This window comes from Colletotrichum tamarilloi (genome assembly GCF_030869305.1).
Source record: "Colletotrichum tamarilloi strain Tom-12 chromosome Unknown Scaffold_24.1, whole genome shotgun sequence".
NCBI lineage: Eukaryota > Fungi > Ascomycota > Sordariomycetes > Glomerellales > Glomerellaceae > Colletotrichum > Colletotrichum tamarilloi.
The window spans coordinates 344,041-365,747 of record NW_026849407.1 but is presented as its reverse complement, the minus strand read 5'-3'; the positions used below and the strand labels follow the sequence as shown (position 1 = coordinate 365,747).

The following is a 21,707-nucleotide window of genomic DNA, read 5'->3' as shown; positions in this document are numbered from 1 at the left end:
ACGCCGGGAATATGATACAAACAAACCACCCCAATACGCCAGTCATGATAGCCATGAATCATTAGCCATAAAGTGTCATCAAAATTCGCTACACATCCGAACGCCCCTTTGCATGCACCTGCACCCGATATAATGATCCATGGCGCCTTGTGATGATATTCTGCAGGATGCAGTCAAACCTCCTTGTCTGCCAACATGTCTTCGCCCTTGTGGCGGATCTTGCTCAGCTTCTTAGTAATGTTCTCAGTCCGGACGCGGACTGCCTCCTCCCTTTTGGCAATCTCCGTCTCGAAGCGATCAACCATGTCTCGCTTCTCCTTGCGCGCCTCTTTCAACTTCTTCGCAACACTGCCAAATTGGTCCAGGAACCAATCGCCGGACCGCTCCCAGTCGCCAACACTCATCTGGCTAAAGAAGGTTTTCTGGTCGGATTCGCGCTGGTCCTTGAAATGTTCGAGCTTGACTGAAAGACTGTCACCGTTCAGAGGCGTAGCCGTTGGAAGGGATGTCTTGGCAGGATCTTCGTCGAAGGGTTGCTCGCGTAGTTGGGAGTATGTCATCCTCTGGAGCTCTTCGTCTCCGTAATCACACTTCTCACGACGTCGCTTCCGTGATTTGTCTCGCTGGCCGCGGGCCGCAATCGGAAGTGGGTCTTCAAGGGGAGGCACTTCCGTTGGCATACTCTTCTTACGACTAGCGCGGGGAGTACCGTGATCGTCCTCTGTAGCAGGATAGTCACTAGCCAGGCTGCCGTCGACTTCTTCTTCCTCTGGAAAGAGTTCGGCTCGCCGGGACTCCGGAGGCCTGTCTCTTCTAACAACACGCCTCAGGTTTTGCTGATGATGTGGGACTTTACGAGTTGGAGCGTCCGAGAAGACTTCCTCGTCATCCTCAAAGGCGGGGGGCCCGTACGGTCGCTTCACAGTAGTGGGGTGAATGGCAATCCTTGTCTGGCGCTGCGGAGAGCGGTGGTTGTTGTAGAGAGGTTCGCTCGAGTATTCCTCATGCTCATGCTGCTGCTCTCGTGAGTGTGCCATGCCGCCGTGTGTAATGGGCAGAGCATATTGGTTCTTTGGCATAACTCTCATTGAGCCGTCCTTGCCAATGATGAAGCTCGGCATCCCGTTGTTTCCCATTGCCTGATGGGTATCCTCAAACTCGGGCATCGCAGGCACTTCGGCAGCGGGTTGCAGCGAGTGCGGCAGCGCACCGAGGCGATCGTCGATGCCGGCGTCGTATCGCTCGGTGCGTTGGGTGGTAGGCGAGCCGAACTGACTATCTATGTGAGACTCGGGCCAAAAGCCAGGCCCATCGCTGCTCTGCGAGTTGGATCGTTTTCGTTGGGGTGGAGGCGGGGAGCTATCCGGCAGAGGCTGGCGAGGATGCATGGGCGGTGCGGATTGAGGTTGGGCAAGGCCTGGCTCAGGCTGGCGGATGTGGGACACCAAGGGTATGCCAGACGCGAGAGGCTTGGGGGCAGGCAGCCTCGCAGACTCGGTGATGGTCTGTCGAGTAGGGAAGCCAGTTGCCCCGGATCGTAGTTGATCTGCCTGGTTGTTGCTTCCGTTCGGAAGGCCCGAGTCCATGGACGCATTCCTGGCGTACTGGGCCATTCGGTTTGTGCCACTGCTCGGAGGCATGTTTGCGGCGGGGAGTGAAGCCTTTGATTCGTCCGAGTGCTTTGATTTCGTATCAAAGCTTCGCAAGAGGGCGATTGCACGCAGGGAGTTGGTGGGAGAGGCAATAACAAGTCGCCGTGTGCCGTCGTAATTCGGGATAGGTTGTCGGGTAAAGAAGGCAGTTGCCTCGAGCTAGGTGAAGGCTGATCACCTCGTATCGCGACCTGGCATTGGGCCAGTGCTCATTCGACTGCTGAGAAGCAAACGGAAAGTGTGACGGGGAAACAAGGGTGGTTCGGGGAGGGAGAAGTCGGGAAGCAATCATGACGAGACATCTCTTGCTCTTACTTTTTTTTTGGCCGTTGTCGCGTCGAGCAGGTCCAAGTCGCGGTGCTTGCGTTGGGTCATTAAGCTGTGTCCAATGGCGTTTAGTGCATGCGAAGCCCGGGCCACCTGCAGGGGTTCTGTTCCCTACCAGGGCGTGTCTTTAAGAGCGTCGACCTACATGACGATTCCCCCTCTATATGATTTCATTTACTGGAGTGTAGTCCAAGCAGTCTCGAGAAGAATATCTCAATGGGGCTTACTTGGTGGTTTCAATGATTAAGTCACCAAGTAGGTTCAGACACAAATTTGCCTCTCGAATCCCCTATTAGCCGGCCATAAGATGATCTTGGGACTGAGCCCATCTTGAAGCTAACTCGTACTTCAACATTCTTTGTTGCTCATTCAAGCCAAAGAGCCGAAAGGAAACAAAAGCTAGCATCGCCATGTATTGCAGGGTTACCATGAGCAGTAAAGAAATGCATTTGAAACTTTTGAATTTCTAACCAGGCAATGCGCCCCTATCAGTCGGTCTGTGAAAGGCCATCGCTCTTTGCCGCCCCAAACATGTTTAGCCATGTATGCTCACAGATCTCGGTCTATCATCTTTGTCTCTTCTCTGCAGAGAACGAGGTGCGTCCCCAACAACTGCACCGCAATCGTGACCCAAATCCTTCCGCTCCCTCACTCATTGCCTCTAACTAGGCTTCGAAATGCTCCTTTGCCTGTCTTCCTCTACCTGCCTCGGCCGCAGGACACGAGTGGGTAATCCTGGAGCCTAGGTGTCATTCATCCTAATGCTATCCGCATCCAGCCAGACCTAGCGGAAGCTCTCCGTCTCCCACCTCGCCATTTCCCATCCTCCAAGATCATAATCTCTACGCCCCCTTCGATGGGCAACACATTACCCCTACCCAGTCCCCTAAAGCTGCTTTCAACAGCACTCGAGGCGGTCGTGACCTTTATAAAACCCTCCTCCATCAGAAAATCCATCCTTAGCCAGTGAAGTGGAAGCGAGCTGCCTCCAGCTGACCGAGACCCTCACGTGGAGCCACGTAGCGCCGACGATATGTGTTGGTGAAGTCTTGCAACAGCGCCCTCACCTGTCTGATGGCGGTGGGGTCGTTGCCGCTGAGACGCTCTCTGATCTTGGCCATGAGTCGGTTGGCCTCGGCGGGTGTGATGGTGCCCGGAGGCAGGAGCTGGATAGTGCTCTCAACCCAAGTCGTCGTCTGGGCGGGGAAGAGCTCGAACATGGCCAGCAAGACACCACTACCGTCAGCGAAGCAATCCCGAGGGAATGTAATCATCATTCCAGCCATGACCTGCTTGACCAGCTTCTCGCCGTGCGTGGCAAGAAGTTTGCTCACCACCTCACGGATCTGAGCAGCCACGTCCGGGGGCAGGACATCAGACGTCGCAGGGTTATCACCCCCGTACGTGAGAAGGTCACGGAGGAGGTGAAGCGTCGCCGAGAGCGGATCGCGCTGCTCCAAAGTCAGAGCGTAAATGGCAGCCTCAAAGATGGGCCCCAGGAGCTCTGACGGAACGATCCTGCCAGGGTAGTAGAGAAGAGCGTCAATCAGGAGTCTGAAGAAGTCCTCAATGACGTCGGGCAGCTCGCTCGGCTGCAGCTCGCTCATGACGCGCAGGAATGTCGTGGTCTGCGCCTCGAAGAAGGCATAGATGCTCTGCGTAATCTCTTGGTTGACGTGTTCCCGGTCTTCAGAGAACTCGCGCAGGATGGCAGCCGTGACCCAGAGGAACGCGCCTTGTCTCGACGCAGCAAAGCCGCCGGCCAGCTTGTTGGCCATCTCCGGCAGCAGGGGTGTCATGGCAGTGCGGTAGGAGATGACCATGTTTCGCCAGCAGCGGCAGATCCTCTCGCAAATCGGAACGAAGCCCATGAAGTTGTCCAGGATCGTTGCCAACACGGGGAAGACTTCCTGCCAGTACTTGACCGCCGGGTTCTCCTCGCCAGGTCCGACATACGGCACCACGATCTGAATGAAGATGGTGATGAGCTGGAGGTGGTCTAAAGGCTAGTTAGTCATATGTCCCCGAAGATGCACTTATAAAACCTACCTGCGAGCGCCAGCTTGCCCTTGTCATCGGTCGCAAGGTTGGCCTTGTTCATCAGCCGCTGCACCAACGGGTCGCAGTAAAGCTTGAGCAGCTTGTAGATCTCGGTGGGCGGCTGCACAGCAACAACGCTGGCAACGCCCTCCGTGATCTCCTCCTGACTCTGGTCGGGCAGCTTGTCGAGAATCTGGTCGTAGAACTCTTGCATTTGGATCACCTGGCCGCTCAGGAGCTGCTTGCAATCGGTGCAGAAGTACTTGATGGCCATGGCCGCAGCTCTGACAACTTCCTTCGAATCCGTCTGGAAAGACGTCACAATGTAGTTGAACTGCGGTTCCAGGTACTCGGGGTGGGCCGAAGTCCACTCGGTGTAGCGACCCAGTACCATGATAGTGGCAAAGCGCAGCTTCTCGTGGCTGGGAATCTGGACGAGAAGAGGCATGAGTTGAGGCAGAACAATGCTCTCTTCCTTGTCAACCATCTGTCCCATGGCACGCATGGCGAAAAGGGGTGCTTCAAGCTCTTGCCAGTGAGGAACTGAAGTTGCCGTTGCCTGACCGGCGTAGCTGTGCATCCAGACCTTGATGGCCTCGAGCACCTTTGTGAGGCAGTCCGTCACTCCCATGACCTCGCAAGAGTCCTTGAGAGTGTCGCCCATCTGGTGTCTGAATTCGCGGAACTTCTCCTCGGCCTCGCGGTCACCGTCGAAAAGATCCGTCTCGCTCGCAGACTCGGACTGCGGGTATCGCAGGTGCGTGAGCAAGATGTCGACCAACTTCGAGTAAATGTCCACAAGCTCCAGTCTGGCCTGAATGTAGCGCTCTAGAACAATGTACTGCTTCAGCTCGTACCAGAACTGGAATGTGTGCTCGATAACATCGCGGTCCTTGTCTCTGGCGGCGCACTCGAGAACAGCGTCCACGAGGGGCCTGAAATGGCCGGGCTCACGGGCAATTGCCACGACCCAGGCCTCGGCTGCCAAGGCGAAGATCTTGGTCAGAGACTTGTAGATCTCGGTGTCCTCCTCTTCGACAACCACGGCGATTCTTTGACGCAAAGCAATAACGCGGGGGAGCAGAATCTGGATTGTTTCCAGATTATCGTCCACATCCCGCGTTTCTCTAAAGACTGTGCACAAGCATTCCGCCGCCTCCTGGGAAGCCGAATCGTTGCTCACACCGTTAAAGATAACGTCGAGGAGGGGGGAGTTGACGACGGTGCTGACGGGGACCTCGCGCAGCCATGATGTGATGCACTCCATCAGCTGCGGGTTTTGGGCGGCGGATGCTACAGGAAAGGGTCAGTCTCGACCGCAAATGGGCTCGAAGGGAGACGGGTATTACCAGAAGATTGTGAGTAGTTGATGAGCAGCTGCACGACCTGATCCGTATTGTCACCCAGCAATTCCTTGGTCCGCTCGGAAAGCTCTTCTTCCTATCATTGCCAATTAGACTCTGATCCTTGTTGAAATCGGCCCGGTAAAACCACGTCGCGGGAAGTGAGAGGCCGTTCGATGTTTCCGTGATCCACATACAGTTAAGGTGATTTTGCGGCCTTCGGTCACCTCCTCGGGCAGTACGCGCAGGAAGTCGAGGATGGCTGCGTGGCTCTCGACGCTGTCACCGAGCGACGAGACCACCGTGGGAAGGACGTCCTTCCATGCCGTCATCTGCACCGCTAGTGTTGCCAGACAGACGCAAAGCTGGACTCGTATCGGCTTGGGGCCGGCGGCGAAGCCTTTGAGGAGGAGAAGGATTTGATCCCGCAACGCAGGGAGTTCGGCTTCTGGGACTTGCGTCGAAAGGTCGTAGGTGATCTGGAGAACGCCATGGTGAGCTCGCTGTCGCATCAAGTACTGCCGCACCTATCTACCTTTCCGCGCAACGTAATGGCCGCAAAGAGCTGGGCCTCGGGCTCTGCGCTGTCCTTAAGAATACCAAAGATGGTGCTCCACGCAGAGTTCTGCAGACATTCGTTAGCAAGGGTGTTGGTCATTCGCTCCGTGTCCGGGTGTCCTGACAGATTTCTGGAACCGTTCCAAGTAGGCGTGCGCCTTCTTCTTGTTCTCTTGCTCGCCACCACGCATCGTAACCATAGCCGATAGGACATCCTGGGGCGCAAAGGCCTCCGAAGCACCATTCGTGGCCATGATTTTGGGCCGGTATATATCGCGGGGGATGGATGGCGCGGGCAACCAAGAGCGATTTCGGTGTGAGGTGGCAGTTTAGGAAGGTGGCGGTTGTGGTGCTATTTGACGTCGCGCTAGGGAACCGCAAGGGCGTGTGGTATAAGGAAAGTCGAAAGTCTCGCGCAGCAGAGGGAGGAGGTGAGCTCTTTGCGGGCTGTAAGGAGCGTCGAGCTGCTGGGGTGGCAGATTGAATGGCTATCAAAGCAGTGCGCCGACAATGGTCCAAAAGTGGCAGATGGAGGGGGTGGTGGAGGGAGGTTCGCGAAAGGAAAATAAAACGTCAGTCAGGCTGGCGGGACAGCGGGCGGATCAGAGCACAAGGAACCTAAGGTAACCTAACTAAACCCGGCTAAGAAGGTTTTACCGCATAGCACTCTCGTAGGGCATCTCGAAGACAGACGGCAGGGTACCTTAACCTGGGGACTATGGCTGCCAGAAAGGTACTTCAGGCTTCCGCCCGAAATGGCGTGGAGGGGTAAGTATCTTTGACAACGACGGCTGTTTTCCAAGGTTGTCCATAGGCAAGCAGAGTGTTGCAGGGGGAGGCCTGTCACTGAGAGCGGCCTGCACATGATTGGGCCCATAATTATATGCCATAAACCAGCTCCTATTGATCTGTTTGATTTTGTGGGGTCTGCCAGCAGGTGGAACATCGTTTCGCCCGCTCCGTCCGATTTCTCCCAGCGACTGACCGAGCCTTGCGCATCCGACCTGGGCCAGGCAGAGCACCAAGCCAGCCTCTCTGCGATCTCGTTCAGCCTGCGACCAATTGCCCCACGACATTTCATCGACACGAGCCAAACGCGACCGACGAGAACCAAACGTCTGCCATCCGAGCCCGACCACCTAATCGCTTCAATTCCCGACTCACACACGCGAAAATGACTGGACGCGGAGGCGGTGGCGGTCGCAGAGTCCTGCTTCCTCCCATCAACTTCATCTTCAAGCTCCTCCAGTCAGTTCTGGTTCCGTATCCTTGAACTTTCTTGTACTGATCTCTTGCAGGCAACACACCACGGTGCAAATCTGGCTGTACGAGCAGCTTTCAATCCGGATTGAGGGCAAGATTAGGGTGCGCGCGTGATCTCTCCCACCTATACGGCTCAACGCGATGGCTAACAAAGGAATAGGGTTTCGACGAGTTCATGAACCTCGTCATTGACGACGCAGTCGAGGTGAAGCAGGTGACCAAGACGAACCCCGAAGAGAAGAGGAGGCCGCTGGGTATGCCGCTCCAACGCCAGAGATGTCAAGCGCGGGTTTGCTAACCTGCACGCAGGACAAATATTGTTGAAGGGCGACAACGTGTCGCTGATCCAAAGTTTATCGAGTTAGAGAACGACTCGAGTTGAGAGGATGACGCCGCAAAGGCGAAGCACGCTCTGGGGCGATTGCACAAAAAGTTGATACCACGGATCTGTCACCCCGAAAGGCTAGGCGGCAAGAAGAGAAGAAAAGCTATTTGTTGTGGGAACTATCTGCCGGCCTCTTGACCTTTCCGTTGCCCAAAACGAGACCATGGAGTGGTTGGTCATGCTGAGCCACGGGAATAGGTCCGTCGGAGGGTCGAGAGATGAACTGCTCCGCGAGAGCCAGGCCGTAGAGCAATACAGGACGCTTGGGAGACGACAGCTCCCCGTCATACTTTGCCGTGTACCTGCGGATGAAAAGATCATAAAAGCCCTTTCCGTGTCCAAGGCGCCGTAGTGAGCCCGAGTTATCGTCAACGTCGAATGCGACCCCGGGGAGTAGCATCAGGTCCAAGAATGAGGAATCAGGGGACTCGGCACCAGGCTCGCCTAGGACGCGATCTCTCTGGTGTACCGTCTCGGGGTCAATGCTGGGGATGCCCCATTTGTCAGGTTGAAGTGATTCGTAGTCGTGGATGTCGCGCAGACGGACCATGTCCATGACCCTGGGCGGCGTCTCCCCAGGCGGGAAAGGCGACTTGTGTAAGTACGGAACGTAGACGTGCTTTCCTGCTGACAGAGCGTGGCGCACGATTTGGTCTGTCTGGATTTCGCCAAAGGACATAGAGAGGAAGACGCTGACCCTCTGTGCTTCCACGTATGGTTTAAAGGTCTTGAGCGTCTCAAATACTGCTCGGCCTAGGAGGACAAGGTAAGACGGCGTCGGGACGCAGCATTGGAAGCAATGTCTTACTCTGAGTGTTGATGGATTCGTGGGCAATGAGAGCGAGTCTGTCCTTCATGACAGAACGCAGCTGGTTCTTTGCAGCTACTAGAGAAGCCATGTTCGCTTTTGAGACGACTGTGAGTCTTGATAGCTAGCAGCTGACGTGTGGTCGGTGAATCGAAGTCCAAGGCTCGGTGTAAGTGAAGCCTTGTAGTACTTTGGAGCAGGGGAGCTCTAAGTGAGGTAAGGTACCTTTGATAGGTAGCTGTAGCTGAAGGGCTTTAGTTCCGATCACCGGTGGACCTTAATCTGCATATACCTTTTATAGAGATGATTTGGTAAGCTTATGTATCAAAGGGTGCTTCTGAGCCACTTGAGCATGCGCTTCACTGTGGCTCGGCTGGATTGGCCTCCGTGTAAGAATGACGTCTAGACACTGTGAGTTTTTCGGGCACATCATCAGCAAGCCGATGGGATACCGAGGTGTTGGTCGATACTGTCTGTAAAGAGCAACACTGCTACGCATACACTGCAAACCTTGGCCGTGTTGGTGCTCCCCAACAGGAGTACCAAAGCCAACCGATCCCTAATCACAAAGCAACACGCAGTCAGTGGGCTAGGAACCGACCGGTTGGGTGGCCACTACTTTGTAAGGCATGATGGGAGAGGCATAAGTAATCCAGCTAGGGTCGATTTGCTTTCGATAGCGAACCCGACAGCACAAAGACTCCTGCAACGGTGGCTGTGTTGGTTATCGGACGGTTGAGGGAGCTGAAGAAGGCTTACTTGGCTGCGACTTATATTCAAAGTTCTCACCTCCACCGGGTGCTCGATTTCCTGGGGAATATTGTTGACGGCTATGCACGGCCTTGTGGTCTTGCATTGGATGGCAACGAAGGGGTGCGAAACACAACCGGCTGACCTTGGAGGCGCTGACGGACGGTCCAGTGCCCAGTAGTCCAGTAGTCCAGTGGGATGAAATCGAGGCAAGGCGCCAACCAATTTGCCAAGAGCGGCGAGAACTCACCACCCTGCTCCGTGACTCTTGTGACGGCTTCATCGGGTTTGGTGTCGTGCTTGGTATTTGGCGAGAATGCCTAGTTGGTGCGGCCTGTATTCGTACAGGTGTATCCCGTGGTGTTGCATGAGCAAAGGGGGGGCTTGGGTGACCTGGAGAAGTTCAATATAGGCGTCTGGTGTCTCCCCCCCCCCCCCCCCCCCCCTTCTCTCCCCCGCACCGGGAAACTGCCGTGTGGGGCGTGTGTGGGGGGGGGGGGGGCTGGGTGGGGGGGGGGGGCGGTGTGGCGCGTGGAGATTAGAAGAAGGGGGTTGGCCCCCCCCCCCCCCCCCCGTTTGACTTTCCCCGGAAATGCAACTGGGCATCTTGGGGCCGTCTTGGGATGGGATGGCCATGTAAGCCTGGGCTGGGCGCCTCGGCCAAGATAGGGGTGAAGGAACACGCCCTGTTGCATGGCGGTTCTCACTCGAGCTGGTACGGCTACGTGGACTTTTGGCTCATGCCTGATCACGAGCCACGATGGTACGGAGGGTCGGAGGGAATGTTGAAGACGGGAAGATTGAAACATTCAACGGAACCAGAGACAGACACGAGGCGAGTATGGTCTACGGCTACCTAGGCATGGTGAAGGCAACCCCAACTGGAGAGGCGGGGAAAAGAGCAGACGATGGGCAAGTTGAGTGAGAGTCTACCTTGGGATAGCTGGATAGGTACTTATCCTGCGGCCGTTCGCCAATGCTGCTAGATGGGGCGAGTGGGTGACGGTCCTCTAAGGTGCAGCTGTCGTTGCGCCTCGAATCTTAAACGTCTGTAAGGTCGGCCGAAGGACACGGGCAGTGGAGAGCATGACGCTGAACCCAACCCCAAAGGTACTTCCATTACTTCTCTTGCCTGCCTGTACTAAGGCAGAGACCTAGGGGAGGCAAGGTACCGCGCCGTTCCAATTGACCCCAACGACGCATCTCCCGCCAAGGTACCTCAACTTTAGGGACGTCCAACGTGCAGTCGGTACCAACGGGAACCTGGAAGGCGTCCCTTCTTACTGGACGAGGGCGGCCGCGGATGCTGGAGCTTGAGCCATCTGCAGGACCTCAGTGAGTAAGTACGTACCTCGAGCATCATGGAGCATTGGAGATCCACTCGCCCTGCAGAGGCAACCTTAGGAACCTTGTAGTGGCAGCCAAGATTTCCCCCAAGCTCCTCGTCCTCCACCAGTCTGAGCCTGTCTCTGCAGTCCGCCTCTGCCTCTCTGCCACTCTCGCCGCTGCGTGCCGTGGTACATACGTCCTTCACCCGTCAGGTCCTTCCTTGCCCTCTCCTCAAATTCAAATACCTTGGGTTGCCCTGCCCCTACATTTTCGACTTGCTTTCCTCAATTATCTTCCCAACACTCCTCCAACCTGACCGTGTTTCCCACCCTCTACCAAACAAACTCGTCTGGACGGGCAGAATCCTTCCACTGTCGCAAAGGTAAAAACCGCCTTCGCGACCCGTCGCTTCCGCGCTTCGATACCCGCCTTTTCTAGAGCTTCTCCGATCCTCACACAGACGAAGTAGCCGAACCGTTACTCGCCAACTTTGCCCACCATGGCTCAGGTCCCGCCTCCCAAGTCGAAGCTCGACATCCTGCCCAGGATGCAGGCAAAGGGGCCCTTCTCCGTTCCCTCTCCCGGCGCCGAAGCCAAGGACGGCGAGACTCTGCCCCGCCGACTTCCCCAGGCGGTCCCCGACCTCATCACCGTCCCCGGCAGCGGCAAGATCACAACCACCTTCGAGCTCGTCAAGCAGAGCGCCGAGAAGTACGGCAACGCCAGGTGCTTGGGCTCGCGCAAGCTGGTCAACACCCACCGAGAGACCAAGAAAGTGAAGAAGATGGTTGACGGCGAGGAGCGCGAGGTCGACAAGCAATGGACCTACTTTGAGCTGAGCCCCTACGAATACATCACCTTCCACGAGTACGAGCGCCTTACCCTCCAGCTCGGCTCCGGTCTGCGCAAGATTGGCTTGACCAAGGCCGATCGTCTGCACCTCTACGCCGCCACGAGCCAACACTGGCTGGCAATGTCTCATGGCGCTGCCTCTCAGTCCATGCCCGTGGTCACCGCCTACGACACCCTCGGCGAAGAGGGACTCAAGTACTCCATGGTGGCTACGTCCGCCAAGGCCATCTTCCTCGACCCCCACCTGCTGCCTACGCTGGGCAACGTTCTCCAGGAGGCAAAGGACATTCGCTACGTTATCTGGAACAACCAGCACCAGATCCAGCAGACACACCTCGAGCAGCTCAAGTCTGCCCACCCCGAGATCCAGGTCATGAGCTTCGAGGAGTTGCGAAAGCTCGGCGAGGAGAACATGGTCGACCCGGTTCCTCCCGCCACCGAGGACCTGTGCTGCATCATGTACACATCTGGCTCAACCGGAACCCCCAAGGGTGTTCCCCTCAAGCACAAGGCCGTTGTGGCCGCTGGTATGTCTTTCCCCGGAACTGTGAGCAGACCCCCACTAACGAAGCAAAGTTGCTGGTGTGAGTGCCGTTGTTCAGCCCTTCATTGGCCCCGGCGACGGTCTCCTGACCTACCTCCCGCTCGCCCACATCCTCGAGTTCGTCTTTGAGAACGCCTGCATCTACTGGGGCACAACCATGGGCTACGGCAACCCCAAGACCCTGTCCGACAACTCTGTCCGCAACTGCGCCGGTGACATTCGGGAGTTCAAGCCCTCCGTCATGGTTGGTGTCCCCGCGGTGTGGGAGACTGTCAAGAAGGGCATTATCGCCAAGGTCAACGCCGGCAGCGCCCTCGTCAAGACTTTGTTTTGGAACGCCCTGTCTGCCAAGCAGCACATGATGAGCCTTGGTGTTCCCGGCACCGGCGTGCTCGATTCCGTGGTCTTCAAGAAGCTCAAGGAGGCCACCGGTGGTCGTCTCAAGCTTTGCATGAACGGAGGTGGTCCCATTGCGAAGGAAACCCAGCAATTCATTTCAATGGCCATCGCCCCAATGATTATCGGCTACGGTCTCACAGAGACCACGGCCATGGGCTGCCTGACGAACCCGTTGGAGTTCAGCGTCAACAACATGGGCGCGATGCCCGCGTCCATTGAGATCAAGCTGGTCGACTTTGCCGAGGCCGGCTACTACGCCACCAACAAGCCCAACCCTCAGGGTGAGGTTTGGATCCGTGGACCCTCCGTTCTGGAGGAGTACTACCAGAACCCCAAGGAGACCAAGGAGGCCATCACCGAGGATGGTTGGTTCAAGACTGGCGACATTGGCGAGTTTGACAGCCAAGGTCACCTGAAGCTGATTGACCGCAAGAAGAACCTGGTCAAGACTCTCAACGGCGAGTACATTGCGCTCGAGAAGCTCGAGTCCATCTACCGCGCTGCTGCTGTGGTTGCCAACATTTGCATCTACGCCGACGCCAACAAGGCCAAGCCCATTGCCATCATCGTGCCTGCTGAGCCGGCTCTGATCAAGCTCGCGGAGAGCATCGGCGTCCAGGGCAGCAATCTGGAGGGGCTGGTGCACGACAAGAAGCTGCAGAGCGCCGTCCTCAAGGAGCTGCAGAATGCCGGCCGCTCAGGTGGCCTTTCTGGCATTGAAATCATCGAGGGCGTTGTCATGTCCGACGAGGAGTGGACACCACAAAATGTGAGCATCCTTGATTCATATTCCCAAGCAACTGCTAACCATTCCCAGGACCTCGTCACGGCCGCACAGAAACTTCAGCGCAAAAAGATCCTCGAAAAGTACAAGTCCGAGGTGAACAAGGCCTACGGTTCGTCTTAAGGGCGGATCGTTTCCTTCACGTTTGATCATGTGGTTTGATCTTGTAATTCTCCCCTAATTTTGCAGCAACGGATTGGGTTGGCTACGGGACGCTTGATATCCAGGAGTATAGTGTTGTGTGTGGGTGTGTGCGCGCGTCCAGCCTTGTAACAACGATTAAACCTACCTTTATCCATCAGTATCTTGGCGGGTCTTATGGGTCGGGTCAAGGATGTGTTTTTTTTTTTTAAATCTAGCTCAGTTTCATTCCAAGTGTTCGTCTACAGGTATAACGCGGTGCTCGATTTCATCATCCCATGTGTGATTCGTTTGCATGGTGGATTGACGTGGCGGAGACTGGGTGGTGCCGATGCGTTGTCATCCACCTGAACCCGGCCGGGCCGAGTCGGGGTCCCGGTCTCTGGGTCCGAGGATGCCGTGCCGGCGGGAGTTTCGGGGGTTGCTTAATTGTCATCATGACCCGACCGCAGGCTGTTCCCTTCCATCCGACGACTCACTCAACCTGGCCGACATTGGCCGTCCACAATACGATGGAAACGCGAGTGAAAAAAAATAGGTCGCAGTAAATCATTGGAATACCATTCCTGCTAGCCCTGGATAATAAAAGTCGCACTTTGATCACTGCGCGCAGCTCGCCTTGCCCAAAAACACATATAATCATGAAAACAGACCCGAGGGTGTGTGGCGGTGGTATGAGAGCCTCCACCTGCTCCGCGCCACACTACACCAGGCCGTCGTAGAGAGACAGTGCCGACACAATCGTCTCGTCACGTTTGCTTCCCTCCTTGAACTCTTCCATGTCCAGGCTGCCGTTCTCGTCCTTGTCCATCATGCGGAAAATTTTCCGTACGCGCTTCTCGGGGGTGTCTTCGTCTTCAGGGAGCTTAACCATGGAGCCGACCTGCGCGTCATCTTTGTCAGCATTTTGTTGGGAGGGCGGGGTGCCGTGGATCGTGAACGCAACAAAAGCACCATACGCCCACTGAGAAGAGACTCACCATCTTGTAGATTGCCTCGACGATCTTGAGCATCTCATCGTAGCTGATCTTTCCGTCCCCATCAATGTCGTACAGCTGGAAAGCCCAGTCGAGTTTGTCCTCCATCTTGCCTCGGCTGGTAACACTGAGGGCGCAGATAAACTCCTTGAAGTCGATACTACCCGACTTGTCGCTGTCGAAGACGTTGAAGACATAATCTGCAAATGAACTTGGATCACCGAAGGGGAAGAATTGCCTATATATCTTCTGGAACTCTTCTTTGGTGAGCATGCCCGAGGGACAATCCTTGAGGAAGCCTGCCACGGATTGTCAGTTTGATTTCGGTACTGGGAAGATAGGCCTTGCGCGGAAACAGACGATCAAGCATAGATCGATGCTGACATACCCTTGTACCATTGCTGCAACTCCTTCTTGTCGAAATGGGTGGACTTCTGCAGTTCAGCTAGCTGCTCCTGGGAGAGCTTGGACTGACTAGAGGAGTAATATTGTTAGCTTGCGAGTCTGACGATCAAAGCGCGGTTGTTCCATGTTTCTGGAGAGGCGGATCGCCTCAACATGACATGCCCTCGGTCCATTTCTGCCACACAATGGGACCGCAAGGAAAGGCACGTTTGGGGGGCGGGCAGACTTACGATTTGCCCATGGCTAACTACGAGCCTCGACGACTACTTCAGATACCGAGATCCCGGGGGGGCAGGTTTGGCTCAGGGTCGGCGGAAGAGCGGGATTGCGTGGTGGTGGGTGGCCTGCGTTTGTCGCGATGTGAGTCGTGGGACGGCGTCGGCGGCAAGAACACAGTGTCGTCGCTCGGAACGAGTGGGCCGATGCCGGCGCGGGCGAAAAGGCACTACTGGTCGCCGAGGAAAAGGAAAAGCGTTGAGTCGAACTGATCGTGGATTTTAGGCGACGGCGGAAGGGAGCGGCGCGTGGTCGAAGACTTCAAAGGAGGAACAAGGCTGGCGACAGAGGCAGAGTTGCGCTCCAAGGGCGGGGGAGGGGAAAGAAATAAAGGGCCCAGGATGCTGTCGCCTGTCGGTGGTGGTGGCCAGGCACTTTGGTGCAAGGTGCTTGCTTCTGACGCTGGCGGGGACAGGACCCGATGATTGCTCGGAAAGTTGGCGGCGGGGGGGATGGGCGGCTCCCTGTACGAAAGTAAAGGCGACGGTACCGAGCGTCCACAGAGTACGAGGTGGCCAAGACGTGAATAAACGGGGACAGAGTATCTACTATTGACCTAGTTGTCGGGCTGGATCGGCAGGGTTATGGATACCTTTACGTGCGGCTTGTGGTTTGCCAGTTGTAGGGAGACGAGGTTGCGAATCTTTGTTACTTGAAACCATAAGATGATAAACAACGAAGAGGAAGATGCTTGGTACGTCAGGTTGTAGACTTGGATGAAGAATACGCGGGAGGTGTACAGAGGAAGGAAAAAGTCGTGGGTGGAACCTGTCGTAGCCAGGTGCGAATCTGGCACGGAAGATAAGGTAAGCAAATGTTTGAAGCTATGAGCAGGCGCCACGCACACAGGTCCAGGCACACGTAGCAGGCACGGCACGGCAGGTAACAGCGGCGGAGGCGAAGGACTCGGAAGGAGACGCAGCAATGATCAACGCGACCTTCTGCAAAGCATCCAGGCATTGTGCCATGTGTGAGCACACCGCAGACAATTAATTGGCAGTACTTAGATCCAAAGGCAAGGAATGACAGTGACGGACATTGCATCCGCCCAGTGGCAGAGCGGTTACAACTGACAGGAGCTCTACGTAGGTGCGCTATCCAGTAATGTCGCAGCGAATCCAATACTTTTGGTAGAGAAATGACCGGGATGCCTGTAGCGTAAGGTAGTGCTTCATTAACACCCGCCACCTGCCACATCTGTAAGTTGACGAAGGACTGGGATAATTGACTTTGCGTCGTTGAGTCCCTCAACTATGCCATTCGTCCTCGAATTCAGACCTCTCTGAATGAGCCCGTATCTTTGTGAGCAACATTTTAAATGAAGGTTGTTCTATGAATCCGAGACTTGGCTTGATTTGCCGAGGTCAATCTCAGTGTCCAAGTGCCTTGGAGCACGGTTCATTCAGGGTGTCAGAAACATGAAGAAACACCCGACACCAACGTGGAATACGCCGCGAAGCGTTGAATAGTATGTTGCGTGGCCAGGTACCATGTATCCCCTACAAACAGCCCTCGGACGATGAGTGGTCGTCGACGTCGACCTTGAGAAGCAGGGGCTTGGCGCTTCGCCCACTAAGACGTCGGCTCATGAACTCAGCCCCCAAGCCAGAACCCCAATCGGCGGGATGCCACGATTGCCACAGGGCTCACCGTCTCTCTCGCCTCGGGTCATTCGTACATGGTGTGGATGTCGACTGGGATATGTGCCCGCATGACGTTACCAAGTGTCAATCCTTGGGATTAGAAGGCACCTTCCTACGTGCCTACCTGACGACCTGGACCGGCGTCTAAGTACCAGTACACATCTCACACTCATCGCTCTCTCTAAGTCTCTGAGGGCTCCCTCATAGCCTTTGCCCACATCACGATCTGAGTGTCAACCACACCTTCAAGACGGCCTCCAACTAACCTCGCTTTGAGACCCTCAGCCACACTTTGTCAACTAGACTGCCACGCATCTCCAGACTTGAGCAAACTCTGAAGATTCAGCCTCACTCTGGAAACACCATGCAGGCCCTCCTCGTCCGATCATCGAGGCTCGGCCACTCAACCACCGAAAAACTCCACCGACTGCCGGGACCCAATACTTCGTCCACTTCGGAGCCCATCACGCAAAAGGAAGCTCCCTTGGCGCGCCCCGGTCGTCGCACGAAGAAAACCGCCACCAATTCTTGTGGGCAGGAATGTAGAGCCAACGCATCATCAGGAACGCGATCCACGGTACCGGAGGCCACCACGCATGAACACCTTCCTCGAACGTCGTGTCTCGGTTTGTCAAAAGAAGTGGAATCGTTGTCGTCTTTTCCAGGATACGTCAGGCATTTCAAAGTTTCTAGAGATGATGAAGTAGCGTACTCACCTTGAGCTTGGGATCACCCATTCTGCCGAGCAGCTTCTTCATGAGCTTCTCATACCACTCATCCCAATTGCGGTCGTACTCATTCAGCTTGAGCAGCGAGTCAATCTCATCGCTGAGATGCTCCCGCAGGACGGGCATGAACGAGTCGATGATGCTTTTGAGCTTCCCTCCGCTGTACGCCTCTTCGCCCTTTTGGACCTTGTCCAAGTAGCCCATGTACGCGTGCAGGCCGTCGTGGAAAGCTTCGTGCTGCGCGACGTTGGCCCGCATCAGCCCCGGCACGCCGGCCAGCTGTTCAATCTCGGGGAACACCTCCGTCTCTTCCGTCTCGTGGTGCTCCTCCACCATCTTGCTCCATTCTATCGCGTATGACACAAAGTCCTGGACGTCGTTGGGGGACTTCTCCACGTTGATGCACTGCAAGTAGACAGTGTTGATGATCCGGAGGATGAGATTGTGAATGATGGTCATTTCCTCGGCCATGCGGTTCACACCTGCCGTCTTGACCCCTTTCTGTGTGCAGATGGTTAGTCTTCGTCGAGTCTCAATGGCTGCAAAGGGACTTACCTTGGTTCCCGCACGGGTGCTACTAATGAGCTCAAACGGCCCATCGGCCCAAGCCTTCTTGCTAGACATGGTTTGATATCGAACGTGAGCTTGCGAGACAGATGAGCGCCACCCAGATGAGAATCGACGTTGAAAACCTCATTTTATATCAATACTGAGCGCCCTCATCTCCGCACAACACCGCTCTTGCTATCCAGATCCACGGCGGAAGCGCTTACACGTAGCGCCAGCCAAGTAATCCTCTGGCGTAGAACTCTCTCGCAAAAAAGGTGAGATGAAGGATTCAGAGTGCTGACGAGAGCACCCAACGCGGCAACAAGTCGTCTTGTCAATCCAAAGAAGAGGCTTTGACCCCAGTGCTTACACCTCAGCTCGCTCTTCTGCCCTATCAGCGCACCTTCATTATCACGTCGTCCCGTCTGGTTGGCCCATGTTAATCCTGATGCCTTGATGGAGGTAACTCCAAGGAACGAGGACCCCCAGACGACCCCCATCACTGCTTTCATCCTGATTGGCATCGAGCAAAAGGACAACGCGTTCAATAGTGTGTATGTAAGTATATATGCGTCACGCTCCAAAAAGCGAAGACATGGTGGTCCGTAAAGGGTCTGCCCATATAAACGCCGCGGCCGAAAACAAAGTAGGCTTGCTTCCCGCCCAAATCCCCAAGTGCCACAAAGCGAGAGGAATTGGTGATTAAAGCGCAAGGAAATGATTCAAATGCCCATGTCTCATGAAGCTTGTTTATCCTCCCAAACCAGTTCCGTTCGATGCCGTGCCCTCCATCATCGCCGTATGATAAGAAACAGAATGAACCCCCCGCCATGCGTAAAACACCCCAAGCACGACACCCAACCCAACCCGGCAATTGCTTTTTGTATCCCTCTCGCGTTCCACACATTACCCGACAACGGCCTTCATGCTCAGACTCTCCAGGAACCCTCCCAGATCCTCCTTCTTGACCTCCACTACGCAGTGCTCGAAGCTGTCTATCCGTACCCGGGCATTGGTCTCCGCCACCACCTCCTGGAACGCCGATCCGAAGCGGTTGAGGCCGTAGCCCTTCTCCTTGGCGTCCTCCTCCTCTTCCTCGTCCTCCGAGTCCGAGCCGTCAGACGCCTCCGACTCGGTATCGAGCTCGTCAAAGTCTGCATCGTCATCTCCCGCCGCCCGACGCGCCGCGCGCTTCTCCTCGCGGATCTTTTGCTTGTTACGCCGTGACTCTTCCCGCTGGTTGGCCTTCTCGCCCTTGGCCGCCTGCCGCTTCTTGGCAGCCTCGCGATCGAGGAAAGTGGTATCCGGGCCGCCGCCGCCGCCGGTGCCGACAACGAGGTAAACGCCGCGCTTGTCGTTGAGGCTGGCGACGACGAGGGGCGTGCCGCGTCCACCGTGGGAGAGACGACCCGTGGTATCCTTTTCCTGCTCGACGAGGGCCTCGCCAACCCAGAGAGCGAGCTTGGTGAGCGCGGCCGGGTGGCCAAAGACGGGCACGTCGGGGCCTTCCTTGACCACGCACATGCGGAACGCTCTGAGGTGCTTGATTTGTTTCTTGTTGATGAGTGATGTGCCGGTGCGGTAGATTGCGCGGTGGAGAAACTGGGCAGTTGGCAGTCCTGCTTTGAGAGCATCGATGCTTCACGATGTTAGTACGTGCTCATGTAAAGTGCGCGAATCACTTACTCTTCCAAAGCGTCGTATGCTTCCCAGAAACGCGCAACCCACTCCTCTCCTTGCGCAGCAACAACCTCCTCGTCGTCCACATCCTCAAACTGGTCTTTCGGTGCTTGCGTGAGCTCGGCGACGTCGTTGTGCTTGCCCACCTCCAACAGAGCACCAATAACGACGCCCACGTCTTGTGCGCTCAGAGTCGCCCGCCAGCCCCAGCTGCGGACAAAGCCCCAGCCGTCCTTTGCGCCAGCGCGGTCTCTCCCGTCCGTGTCGACTGAAGGGACCATGTCGTCCAAGTTGTAAAGAGAAGCATATTTGAGCAGCTTTGTCCGGAGCTCTCTCTTCAACATCATGTCCATGTGCGTGTAGCTCTGCTTGCACTGAACCAGACTGACGCCCATCTTGGCCAGGAGCTTGTGGAGCCTCTTCAGACCCGTGTCGCTCCACGTCTTGAGCCGGGCAAAGAGGTACGGCGAGTGCAGCATGCTGTCGTACAGACTCCAGTGTCTGATGAGGAGAAACTTGGGCTCTGGCGACAGCCTGATGCTTGTGTCTTCAGGGCTGCGGGCCGTTGTGGGGATGATGCCAGAGTTCTCAGCAGCAGACGGACGGCCGCGGACGACTTCGGGCGGATTCAGGCGTCGAACCTCGTCTCTCAGCAGCTGGCGGATACGTGCGCCGCGGACACCCATCCACCCGTTTCCTTGTCCCCGGTCCGAGTTGCGGACGGGCACCGCGATACCTGCAGATGACCTTCCGTACAGCTCCATAGACGTGACACCAACGATGGCGAGCCACAAGAGGTCATTGTCGTCCCGGCCGAGCTCCGACGCGAGAGAGTACATCATGGAGGATATCGGCTCGGAGAAAGAAGCACCGATCTTGTAGTATTTGCGGAGAACGGTCTCCTTTTCTCTCCGCAGGCGCAACAGACGTCGCCGCAGGACCCTGGCAGATGGCGCGGGCGGTGGTTGAGCAGCTGATGGAGGTTCCAGGGGATCGCTCGAGAGAACCATGCCTGCGTCTCGTAGAGATACGAGCCCTCTGTGAGCTGGCCGTCGTGGAGATGAGGGGATCGAGGAAGACTGCTACGTGTTAGTGGGCATGGAAACAGAATGACGCATTACAACTCACAGAATTGCTTCTCCTCCGCTGGTGCGGCCTATCGTCTGTGTCACTGGACTCGTCCTCCTCGTCTCGGTCCGACCAGCTTTTCCGCTTCTGGCCAGCGTGTGCTGGCTCTTCAAAAAGATCCTCGTCCTCGGCATCATCGTCATCGTCGTCCAAGTCGTCCAGGTCCTCGCCGTCGTCATCGATTTCGGGCATATCAAGCAATGCCAGGTAGGCTTCCTTTTCCGCGGCAAGGTCATCCTCAATGTCGCCATCGTCAAACACAACGATGCCCCCCTTGCCTGGCTTGTAGGCGCGATCAATCCGACCAGCCACTACGCCTGGCGGACACCTGGACTGGAGCGAGGCACCTTCCTCGACGGCCGGTTCCAGTGGGAAGCCACCAAATACGTTGCCCAAGTTCCACGGACGGTGCGAGTCCATGACCCAGACCTCGACGCCGCCAAAGGTCACCTCCTCTCCCTCGGGTTCCAGTCCCAGCAGGCTTCCAAGATCAACCATGCCGCCGAGACCGAGGCACACAACAACGCCCCCACTCCCTCCTTGCGGTTCCATCATGGGCTGGACCAAGTCCCGGCCGGCGCGTTCGAGGTCGGCATATCCGGAGACGGGCTGGATCTTGTGGGGGATATAGTCGTGCTTCAACAGGCGAGTCAGGATTCGACATGCGCATAGGGAATCGGGTTCGAGGGCGACGAGAACGAGTACGGGAGGGGACAGCGGGTGTCGCGTGTTCTGGAGGTGGGTGTATAGCTTGGATATCAGAGACCGTGGAAGATACATGGCTAAGAGGATTTTGACGCGTTTCCACGGTGTGTATCGAGCGACTTCATGGGTTGCAAAATGGTTGTTGTCTCTCTTGTGTGGACGCGGTTGGGAGGGGGCTCTACGGCGGGTGCAATGGGGCCGACGGCGGGCGGACTGTCGCAAAGGGTAGTCGAGAGCAAGCGAAAAGATGAAAGACTGCAAGCCGTGAGATGCGTAGGTTTGAGGCTCAGAGGCTGAAAAGGACGGCTCTCTAGCGTGGGGTATATCAAAGTGCAGAAGAATCGACGGTGGGTAACAAACAGTAAGTATTCTGCCTCATGGGAGCGTAAGGTGAGGTAAGGTAGGGTAAAGTGGTAAAGGTATTATTTGGTGTGGTGGTGG

At 56.1% G+C, this 21,707-nt stretch overlaps 9 protein-coding genes across 9 annotated transcripts; 2 read left to right on the top strand and 7 right to left on the bottom strand.

Moving 5' to 3' along the window:
• Positions 1 to 173: 173 nt before the first annotated feature.
• Positions 174 to 1,640, bottom strand: CTAM01_07672 (uncharacterized protein; the record flags this gene model as incomplete). The annotated part of the gene is made up of 1 exon (XM_060523694.1): positions 174 to 1,640. One exon carries the CDS (start codon positions 1,638 to 1,640, stop codon positions 174 to 176), a length of 1,467 nt encoding a protein of 488 aa, XP_060381748.1.
• A 1,298-nt stretch (positions 1,641 to 2,938) lies between these two features.
• Positions 2,939 to 6,174, bottom strand: CTAM01_07671 (exportin 1-like protein; the record flags this gene model as incomplete). The annotated part of the gene is made up of 6 exons (XM_060523693.1): positions 2,939 to 3,978; positions 4,029 to 5,312; positions 5,369 to 5,459; positions 5,560 to 5,841; positions 5,898 to 5,987; positions 6,046 to 6,174. The coding sequence occupies 6 exons, from the start codon at positions 6,172 to 6,174 to the stop codon at positions 2,939 to 2,941; spliced, it is 2,916 nt and encodes a 971-aa protein (XP_060381747.1).
• A 920-nt stretch (positions 6,175 to 7,094) lies between these two features.
• CTAM01_07670 (LSM domain-containing protein) lies at positions 7,095 to 7,548 on the top strand (the record flags this gene model as incomplete). Its single annotated transcript, XM_060523692.1, has 4 exons — positions 7,095 to 7,168; positions 7,219 to 7,285; positions 7,344 to 7,437; positions 7,493 to 7,548. The coding sequence occupies 4 exons, from the start codon at positions 7,095 to 7,097 to the stop codon at positions 7,546 to 7,548; spliced, it is 291 nt and encodes a 96-aa protein (XP_060381746.1).
• Positions 7,549 to 7,671: 123 nt separating this feature from the next.
• CTAM01_07669 (5-formyltetrahydrofolate cyclo-ligase) lies at positions 7,672 to 8,467 on the bottom strand (the record flags this gene model as incomplete). Its single annotated transcript, XM_060523691.1, has 2 exons — positions 7,672 to 8,321; positions 8,377 to 8,467. 2 exons carry the CDS (start codon positions 8,465 to 8,467, stop codon positions 7,672 to 7,674), a joined length of 741 nt encoding a protein of 246 aa, XP_060381745.1.
• Positions 8,468 to 10,108: 1,641 nt separating this feature from the next.
• CTAM01_07668 (uncharacterized protein) lies at positions 10,109 to 10,329 on the bottom strand (the record flags this gene model as incomplete). Its single annotated transcript, XM_060523690.1, has 2 exons — positions 10,109 to 10,262; positions 10,304 to 10,329. 2 exons carry the CDS (start codon positions 10,327 to 10,329, stop codon positions 10,109 to 10,111), a joined length of 180 nt encoding a protein of 59 aa, XP_060381744.1.
• A 625-nt stretch (positions 10,330 to 10,954) lies between these two features.
• CTAM01_07667 (AMP-binding enzyme) lies at positions 10,955 to 13,157 on the top strand (the record flags this gene model as incomplete). The annotated part of the gene is made up of 3 exons (XM_060523689.1): positions 10,955 to 11,834; positions 11,884 to 13,019; positions 13,068 to 13,157. The coding sequence occupies 3 exons, from the start codon at positions 10,955 to 10,957 to the stop codon at positions 13,155 to 13,157; spliced, it is 2,106 nt and encodes a 701-aa protein (XP_060381743.1).
• A 721-nt stretch (positions 13,158 to 13,878) lies between these two features.
• Positions 13,879 to 14,798, bottom strand: CTAM01_07666 (calcium-binding protein NCS-1; the record flags this gene model as incomplete). Its single annotated transcript, XM_060523688.1, has 4 exons — positions 13,879 to 14,058; positions 14,156 to 14,451; positions 14,541 to 14,626; positions 14,788 to 14,798. 4 exons carry the CDS (start codon positions 14,796 to 14,798, stop codon positions 13,879 to 13,881), a joined length of 573 nt encoding a protein of 190 aa, XP_060381742.1.
• Positions 14,799 to 16,940: 2,142 nt separating this feature from the next.
• Positions 16,941 to 17,828, bottom strand: CTAM01_07665 (hemerythrin HHE cation binding domain-containing protein; the record flags this gene model as incomplete). The annotated part of the gene is made up of 3 exons (XM_060523687.1): positions 16,941 to 17,084; positions 17,193 to 17,705; positions 17,760 to 17,828. 3 exons carry the CDS (start codon positions 17,826 to 17,828, stop codon positions 16,941 to 16,943), a joined length of 726 nt encoding a protein of 241 aa, XP_060381741.1.
• Positions 17,829 to 18,659: 831 nt separating this feature from the next.
• Positions 18,660 to 21,341, bottom strand: CTAM01_07664 (CDC45-like protein; the record flags this gene model as incomplete). The annotated part of the gene is made up of 3 exons (XM_060523686.1): positions 18,660 to 19,392; positions 19,440 to 20,512; positions 20,562 to 21,341. 3 exons carry the CDS (start codon positions 21,339 to 21,341, stop codon positions 18,660 to 18,662), a joined length of 2,586 nt encoding a protein of 861 aa, XP_060381740.1.
• Positions 21,342 to 21,707: the final 366 nt, after the last annotated feature.